The 9,574-nt window shown below is 45.4% G+C and overlaps 1 protein-coding gene across 1 annotated transcript; it reads right to left on the reverse strand.

Annotated features, from left to right (window-relative positions):
- Positions 1-2,575: 2,575 nt before the first annotated feature.
- Positions 2,576-3,231, reverse strand: LOC100961209 (signal recognition particle 14 kDa protein-like). The gene has a single exon (XM_012804385.1). It carries the CDS (start codon positions 3,209-3,211, stop codon positions 2,879-2,881), a length of 333 nt encoding a protein of 110 aa, XP_012659839.1. The 5' UTR covers positions 3,212-3,231; the 3' UTR covers positions 2,576-2,878.
- Positions 3,232-9,574: the final 6,343 nt, after the last annotated feature.

Here is a 9,574-nt window from a genome sequence, read left to right on the forward strand (position 1 = left end):
AAAAAAAAAAAAAAAAAGAAAGTTTGAGTGCCTTGGTTAACCTGTTCCCACTGCCTGAAATGTTTTTCCCTTAACAGGAAAACACCTAGTAGCACTCAGTCCCGTGCTCTCCTCTTCGGGAAAGCCTTTCCCAACCACCCCCAGGGCAGTCAATCACACCTTCCTTCCCCTCCCTCACTTTCTTGCCACTCCTCTGCATAGTACCCTGTAGCTGACAGGTACACCTGTGTCCTCCGTCTAATTAAGCACTTTTTTGTAACTTTTCACATGGATGTTTATACTGTCCCTGAGACAGCACTGGCATATAATTGGTATTCAACATGTGCAACAGGAGAGGTAGATCAGGATGAACTCGCCTATTAACTATGTTAAGCCATGGCTGGATTTGAATCAGAAGCTAGAGGTGTCTCGCCTTTGCACTGTTCACTTTCAGTGAACCACTCCAGGAGTAAAATATATTACAAACACAAAAACTAAAGAAATCATGTATGTTTGAGCACATCAGGGACCTGTGGACTTAATTATCTGGCTTGTGCTTCCCTCCAGCTGGCCACTTCCCAAGAACAGGCAGAATCATAACAACCCTGTCCTTAAAATCCAGTGGCTGAAGCGACTCTGGTCAAAGGTTTGTTGAAGTAACAACAAGATATGAGTAAACCTGGCTTGAATCCTAATTCAGAGAACCTAATGTAAAAGGGTTTGAGACAACTGGGTACATCTGAATACAGTATTAGTACTGGGTATGAAATAATATCAGTGAAGTACTTATAATTTGATTACTTGTAATAGTGGTATCACCCTCTAAGAAAATATGCTTACATGTATTTAAGAAAGACGTAACAGAAGTACTTAGGTATACAATGACATGTTGACAGATTGGCTTTCAAAAGATTACAGCCTGAAGAAAAGAAAGAGAAGGACAGAGAGAAAGAAGAGAGAAAAGGAAAAAGAGAGAAAAGTGAAGCAAGCATGGCGTAATGTTGACAATGGTTGAATTTGGGGATGAGTATTTTCTCTAGTTTTATGAATATTTGAAAGTTTTCATAATAATATTGTGTTTTGGCTCGGCGCCTGTGGCTCAGTTGGCTAAGGTGCCAGCCACATACACCTAAGGTGGCGGGTTCGAATCCCTAGCCCAGGCCCGCCAAATAACAATGATGGCTACAACCAAAAAATGGCTAGGCATTGTGGCGGGCGCCTGTAGTCCCAGCTACTTGGGAGGCTGAGGCAGGAGACTCACTTGAGCCCAGGAGTGGGAGATTGCTGTGAGCTGTAATGCCACGGCACTCTACCCAGGGGGATAGCTTGAGGCTCTGTCTCAAAAAAAAAAAAAAAAATAGTAATAATATTGTGTTTTAAAATTATGATAAAGTGATTTTTTAAAAGGGTTTCTGGGAAAGGAAACATAAAGGAGTTGATAAAATTAATGTCTAACTATCTCTGGATTCACTTCATTCCTGCAGCCTTTCCCAGCCTTCTAAGAATCAGCCACTGAGGGCACAGAAAACTGAACCAACTGAAGAGCAGAAATTTCCCCCAAGCCAGCTGCTACAACTTTTCTCGATTTGAAAAATCCTGGCTCGTCTCCAACAGGGTCTGATTCTAGGCCCAAGATAGCTTCCACCTGGGCCAAAGGGGTCCTCTGCATGGTCTGATTTAGCTCATTAGGTAGGACACTGTGCTTTGCACTTATGCCTGTTTGGTTAGGTTTAACCAAGTGGGTTAAGTAAGAATAAGATCGTTTACTCATGCAAATGGCCGGGTAAGTGATCTAAACTTACCTGTGGGGTATAGCAGCCCCACAACCACCAGGAACTCTTTCTTCCTCTCATTCTGCAGCATCTGTCTCACACTGCATCACTTCATCCACGCTCCATTGACTAGAATCTTGTGACTTGATTCTTATGTGACCACACTTTGTTGAAATAGAGGCCTAGAAGTCTTTAGCTGGGCAAGCACGCAAGGAGAGAGTGAAAAACGGGGGACACCCAGCTGTTTCTGCCAACAGGCCCAAGCAATAAAAGGTGTTTATTAACCTCTGTGCACATATTTCTCCTGGGGACCACTTAGAAAGAGGCAGCTAATCTGGTGTCCAGGGCCCTTAACAAAAAGTGCTATCTTAACATCACTTCAATTGGTGCTGTTTGTGCTGGGCCTTCTGCTGACCTCAGAATGTAGGTCTGTATCCCTGCTCTTATCTCCATCAGGGAGAGCTTGTCTGGAATGGAAATACCACAGAGGAGAGCAAGACGGGGAGATGGAGAGGCTGCATCCTGGTGACATCCTTAGCACTGTGGGGCTAGCCATGGTGGTGATTAGACTGTTAAACCATGTAAGCCATTAAACATACCCCCTTTCCTCTTAAAAACAACAAAACACCGCCTTGACCTTTGTCACTGTACCATGTCATCTGCACAAATGGAGACCTGAGGGCAGAGAGCTCTGCAAAGGGAGGAAGATGGGGGGTGCTGCAGGCGTTGCGGCTTCCCTAGAGGGGTGAAGAAACCCCTGCCCTGCATCCCACACTGTCGGGTGCCCTCATTTCCTGTATTTCTTTTTTTTTTTTTTTTCTTTGTTGATAAAGCAACATGTTTAATGATACTTTGCTCTTCACAGGGATTACTGAGACTTTTTAATCTACAATCCAGGAATATACAATCATGCAGCACAGACCAATTAGCTAAATCTGAAATAAATGACTTCTTACCCCAACTCCCCTGTTAACACTGCAAGCCCTTTCTACAAAATGACCCTAATCTCACATGAAAACAATTAGTGTGGGGGAAATCAGAAACCCAGCTTTGTAGCCAAAAGTAAAAAACAAAGGAAAAAAAGCAATTCGGCGGTTAGTTGGTGAAAGCAGGGCACTCAGTGTCCTTCACTGTGCTGTTTTGCTCTTCTTACTCTTGCTCTTTTTGTCCCGCTTCTTCAGCCCATCCATGTTAGCTCTCAACAGGTTTGAATAAGCCATCTGAAACTTATTCACTTCTTTGGAGCTCACCACAGTGCTGATCTTCTTTTTCCCATCTGTAGCTCTCAACAGACACTTGTTGTCTGCGGGCTCGAAGCCCTCCACAGTACCTTTCTTTGGAAGGGGTTTAGTTCGACCATCATACTTCTTCAAGGTGATGTACACGCTGCCCGACGTCCTGCACTTCTGGAACAGCCTGGTCAGCTCCGTCAGGAACTGCTCGCTCTCCAGGAGCACCATCGCAGCGTTCTCGGTTCAGCTCGGTCATTTCCTGTATTTCACATCTGTTGTATATCAACACGTACATCATCTCACATCACTCTCACATAACCAGGATGACTTGTTACCATTCCCATTTTACAGAGGAGGGCATTAAGACTTAGAGATATTAAGTAGCTTCTCCAAAGTCACACCACAGGAAGTGACAGCCTGTGCAAGAAGCCAGATCCCCCCACTCACCCCACCCCCACACTGACTTTGAAGTCCTTGCTGGGCCTCCTCCTTCTGGGTCCTGTCCAAGCAAGTAGTACCACCCCTGCAGGGAAGAGATGGCTCTTTGGAAATAAACCAAAAATGAATATGTCTAGGACACCCAGGGAGAAATGCGGGAGCTCAGACAGAAGTGGTTTCAGTCAGCCTCTGGGGAGAAAGGTCAATTTATCCAGGGTAACTCAGCCATCACCATCCAGTCACAGAGGTGGAATAGCATTGCCAAGAGCCCAGAACCAGGTCCCTGCAGGTAAAGCACTGGTCCCAGCATAGCCCCTTAGGCAAGTCAAGGCCCTTCCCTGGGCCTAGGTCTCCTCACCTGTGAAGTGAGGGACTGGTCGCTCACTTCCAACTCATTATGCTCTGGACCCTGAGCCCTGAGAAGGCACAGACCTCAACGGGTGCTTGGGCCATGCTCAAGCACCGGTCACTAGGACAGCAGTAAGCTGGGCTTGCTGGGGCCAAGGGCTCATTCTCGGAGCTCATTGTTTACTTTCCAACACAGATATCAGGTGGAATAGAAGAAATCAGGTGTCTGTGGGGGCTCATTTGTGGTTCCCATCACAATGAAAAGTGCCTTAAATTCCGTAATCCCCCTCTGTGGTGATGTAAACACCCAACCTGTTTACACCCAACCAACACCCAGGGTCTAGGATTGCTCCTGGGCCAAACCGCCCCATTGAGCTTATCTTCCCCAGCCCTTTCTCACCCTCTGCTGGCACTTGCTGCCTCTCGTCTGACTCAATTTTCTCCACTAACTAAATGTCACCCTTCCAGCGGCAGTCACCAGGAGATGCTCTCCAGACAATTCAGTGCTGGAAAAAATAAGGTTCTTCCCATTCCTTACTAACCTCATGAGACGCTGGCTGTGAAGCTGACTAATAACAGGATTGCTATGAGGAAGTGTTAATGGGGCCTTTGGCCCAAGAAGCAGCAATTACAGGACAAAAGGGACTACTTGGAAGGAAGTTTAAAAAGCCCCTCCCAGAGAGGAGGGCAGCAGCAGAACCCATTGTTAGGCTAAGCAGTTAGACATGAGCAGGGAGGGTGGCAGATGTGGGTAGGCTATTTTGGCTATTTGGACAGGTTCAAGTCAGGCTTGCCAGAGTTGTCATGCTGACTTGTCATGAGAATGGGGAGAATCAAGACCTTACAAGTGAGTTGCCTTGAGACAGAGGCTCATTGAAGGCCAGAGACTTTCTGACATGGGCAGACAGATGTAGTCATATGTCATACTGATTTGGGTTGTTTTGAGAACAGCCTGATTAGGATGTTGGAATATTTCTAAGAAGCAACTGATATCCCTCAAAAGTTGTGCATAAAATCCGAGCACTGCACTCTCCATGGGGCTTGAAGTCACTAGGATGGGACCTGGCTTGCTGCACAAGTCTTTAATAGTTAATAAAATCTTCCTTTTCTAGCTAAAACTTTACTTGCTCTCTTCAATTATTTAGGTAACTACTTCGAGCCACCACCACGCCACTATAACACTATATGACCCACTTAGTGACTCACCACACCCTATGATCATGACCTAATGTTCTGGTATTTCTTTATTTTATAGGCAATATTAACAACTAGATATTTTGTAGGCTGCCACAATTCTTTCTGGAGAGTGGTCGGGTATAGATTTAAAAGCCAACCAGGATGTTCCAAATGATGAAGGAATGTGGGACCAGCATTGGCCCTCAAGTCAGTCAATATGGAAAGTTATCCAAGCTAAAGCATTTCTCATCTGTGAGCCGCCAGGTCTCCAGAATAACTGTGTGGAGGCTCGGCGCCTGTGGCTCAATCAGCTAAGGCACCAGCCACATACACCTAAGGTGGCGGGTTTGAATCCCCAGCCCGGGCCCACCAAACAACAATGACGGCTGCAACCAAAAAATGGCCAGTGCTGTGCAGGCACCTGTAGTCCCAGCTACTTGGGAGGCTGAGGTAGGAGATTCGCTTGAGCCCAGGAGTTGGAGGTTGCTGTGAGCTGTGATGCTACAGCACTCTACCCAGGGAGACAGCTTGAGGCTCCTGTCTCAAAAAAAAAAAAAAAATGAACAAGGGACAATGTGACTCCCAGAAAATAGCAAACAACATGGGAAGACATTACTACCCAAAGACTGAATGGGACAAGGGAGAAAACAGTGTTACCCAAGCTCTTCGAGAGCCAGCATTAGGGAGGAGGGGCTGCCAGTATACGCTGCCTTCCCAGGGAGTCATAGTCACTGCTAGAACTCAGTGCTAAAGCAGCGTCAAGCCAAGAAAACAAACGCCTCTCTCACCCTCCCCCACCTACCCCATCTCCTGCTAAGCTCCTCCTGCCACCCTCTCATCTCCTGCTAAGCTCCTTTATGGAGGAACCCAACCTATTCCTCTGAGCTGCACAGGCAGCTCAGTTGGCAGTATTCATCTCCCAAGACCCAGTGCTAGGCAGAGGTGGGCAGAGAGTGGATAGGGACAGACAGAGAATAAAGAGCACAGACACCTCTCCTGTTTGCCATGGCCACCACACGCAGAATCCAGCCCTGTCCTCTCCACATGCTTGAGAAGCTGCCAAGGGCAGGCACAAAATGGTGCTTAACAGCTGATCACTTTATTAGTGAATTGATGATGACCATGAACATATTCTGAAACCTCCTTGCCTCTTTATTTTACTTCCCTTATTATCTTAAAGCTATGGGCTTTGTAAATTCAATTCTTTTCTAATTAATAAAGCCCATATTCTCAGTCTCATCTTTTAAAAAAATAGCTTCCCATTCAATTGAATTCCCATACAATTCAATAAATATTATTTGAACCCTTGTGCCCCAAGCACTGTGCTTGGTGTGATGGAAGATTTAAAGATGACCAGGGGCTTCATTCTTAGGACAAGGGTTATGGACAGGGAGCTTCAACTATTTTGAAGAGGAATTGCTGTCATGGAAAACCCATAAAAATACGTAGAGTCAGAGACTTTTTAAATAGTAGTCAAAACTACCACCATTTACTGAGCGCACTTACTATGTTAAATAGAACTGACCTGTCCAAATAGAGCGGATCCACCCAAATAGAATGTCCCACCCAGGAAACAGAGAATATACCACCCCACCATGCTTCCGACCTTTTAAAATCCCCATTCACCTTAACCCACATGCTGAGTTCCTTCTTGAGCTCAGCTGTCCGGCACCCCAGTAAAGTAAAAGCCAATGTTGTCCATACAGAACCTGGACTCCATTTCCTTTTGTTTCATGTTACAGAATAAACTTTTATTTTTGGTCTTTGACCTCTCATGATAGAAACTACACTGAATGGCTTACATATATTATCTTTGTTAATCTTTATAATCTTGAGAGGTGGTTATTATTCCCAATTAACAAAGGAGGGATTTAAGGCCAGAGAAGTTAAGTAGCCTGCCCCAAATCACAACACTAACAAATGATTGACCAGAATTAGAGTCAAGGAAAGTCTGATTCTAGAGCCTATGTTTTTATCCACAGCACTGTAACTATCCAGGCGTGGTGGCTCACACCTGTAATCCTAGCACTTTGGGAGGCTGAGGCAGATAAATCCCTTGAGCTCAGGAGTTTGAGACCAGTCTGAGCAAGGAAGAGACCCCATCTCTACTAAAAATAGAAAAACTAGCTGAGTGTTGTGGTGGGCACCTGTAGTCCCAGCTTTTTGGGAGGCTGAGGCAACAGAATCACTTCAGCCCAAGAGTTTGAGGTTGCTGTGAGCTATGGCACCACAGCACTCTACCCAGGGCACCAAAGTGAGACTCTGTCTTAAAAAAAGAAGGAAAGAACACAGCCCTATTATGAAACTAATTTATAGCTTTAATATGAAAGCTATAACCTAATTATAGCCTAAGAATATGGGGAGGGGGAGAGGAAGGGGGAATGGATGGAGGGAGGGTGATTGGAGGGATCACTTCTATGGTTTATCTTACAAGGGTACAAGTGAATCTATCTAAGAGTTGAATATAAGCGTCTTAACACAATAACTAAGAAAATGACATAAAGGCTATGTTAACCAGATTGATGAAAAGTCTTTCAAATTGTATATGAAAACAGTACACTGTACCCCATGATTGCATTAATGTACACAGCTATCATTTAATTAAAAAAAAAAAGAAGGAAAGAAAAAAGAGAAAGAAACTTAACTATAAGGCAATTATTTTCCATTAGAAAAGGCATCTCACATTAAAAACATGAATAAACTACATGAATGAAAAACATCCCTCCTTTCAAGGAAAGAGTGAAGGGTAATATAAATTCAACCCTTTACCTGCCGTCATGGTGTGATCCAATAGCAAGGACGGCATCATGAAAGACCAGAAACCTACTAGCTTCCTGGTCCCGCAGTGCCCTCTGATGGTCAGTTTATGTCTTGCATAAATTTTCTTTTTTTTTTTTTAAAGACAGAGTCTCACTTTGTCACCCTCAGTAGAATGCCATTGCGTCATAGCTCACAGCAACCTCAAGCTCTTGGGCTTAAGCAATCCTATTCTACCAAGTAGCTGGGACTACAGGTACCCGCCACAACACCCAGCTATTTTTAGAGATGGGGGGTCTCGCTCTTGCTCAGGCTGGTCTTGAACCCATGAGCTCAGGCAATCCACCCTCCTCAGCCTCCCAGAGTGCTAGGATTACAGGTATGAGCCACCGCACCCAGCCCTAGTTTTCTTACTGTTAAAGAACAAAATGTCTAATAACTGAAGATTCAGTCAGGGTCACCCTTGGATAAAGTAGATTAAGTCTATTTTCTGAGCTTGGCACCTGTAGCTCAAGTGGCTAAGGCGCCAGCCACATACATCTAATCCAGCCCGGGCCCGCCAAACAACAACGGCTGCAACCAAAAAATAGCCGGGCATTGTGGCGGGCGCCTGTGGTCCCAGCTTCTTGGGAGGCTGAGGCAGAAGACTCGCTTGAGCCCAGGAGTTGGAGGTTGCTGTGAGCTGTGATGCCATAGCACTCTACCCAGGGGGACAGCTTGAGGCTCTGTCTCAAAAAAAAAAAAAGTCTATTTTCTGGACTTTCTTTTTTTTTTTTTTGCCATTTTTGCCCGAGGCTGGGTTTGAACCCACCACTTCCGGCATATGGGACCGATGCCCTCCCCTTTTGAGCCACAAGTGCCGCCCTATTTTCTGGACCTTAACTATTCCAGCCTCATGACCACTGACCTCATACTCCTGTGACTGGAGTAGGCAAGAATTCAGGTGGTGAGCCTCAGTTGAGACCATGTATCGTTTCCCCCTCTTACAGAGATGTCAGCCAGGGTGCTTGCCATCTCCCGAAAGTGGGATTCAGAGAGCACCAGGACCTGCTGATGCTACTGAGCTTCTGTGTCTTCTCTTCCCTGTTAACAGCCAGAAGCCCAATTGCATCACTGCACTGAGGGCCAATCAACCACGCCAGCCTAACTCAAGACATTCAGATGATGGTGGAACTGGTGATGTTAGTGGCAGTCCACACTCTAATCTATGGTTCAAAATAGGACGTTTCCCTTGAAACCAGGACACTGCAGGGTATGGATTACTTGAGGCTAAAGAGAACAGCTATTCAAGACTATTTAGAAACCTCCATGACCGGTTCCATATAAGCATTGAGTAGTGGCAGAGGGGTGTGGGACCTCCTGGAGGAAGTGACACTTGAGCCCAGTCTTGAGTAGAAGTAAATCAAGAGAAGAGAAGTTTGAAGACAAGGCTATTCCCACAAATGACCAATATCATAAAGCCAAAAACCAAAGAAGAAAAACAGCCAGTGTTAAAATTCTGTGGTGCTAAGGCAATATTGGGATGTGGCTGACAAGGTCAAGTATTCATCATGGCATCCTGGCTAAGAAACTTGGCCTTGGGTAGCACCTGTAGCTCAGTGGGTAGGGTGCCAGCCACATACACCAAGGCTGGAGGTTCAAACCCAGCCCTGGCCCAAAAAAATTGCAAAAAAAAAAAATGACAACTGCAAGAAAATAGCTGAGCATTGTGGTGGACACCTGTACTCCCAGCTACTTGGGCAACTGAGGCAAGAGAATCCCTTACACCCAAGAGTTTGAGGTGGCTGTGAGCTGTAACACCACAGCACTCTACACATGGTGACAGCTTGAGACTCTGTCTCCAAAAAAAAAAAAAAAAAAGAAAGAAAGAAA

The sequence above is a fragment of the Otolemur garnettii genome, unplaced genomic scaffold (assembly GCF_000181295.1).
Source record: "Otolemur garnettii isolate 467f Iridium unplaced genomic scaffold, OtoGar3 scaffold00028, whole genome shotgun sequence".
Taxonomy (NCBI): domain Eukaryota; kingdom Metazoa; phylum Chordata; class Mammalia; order Primates; family Galagidae; genus Otolemur; species Otolemur garnettii.

What these genes read in the sequence shown, in the direction of transcription:
- LOC100961209 (XM_012804385.1), bottom strand. Translation starts at nt 3,211, where the DNA reads ATGGTGCTCCTGGAGAGCGAGCAGTTCCTGACGGAGCTGACCAGGCTG.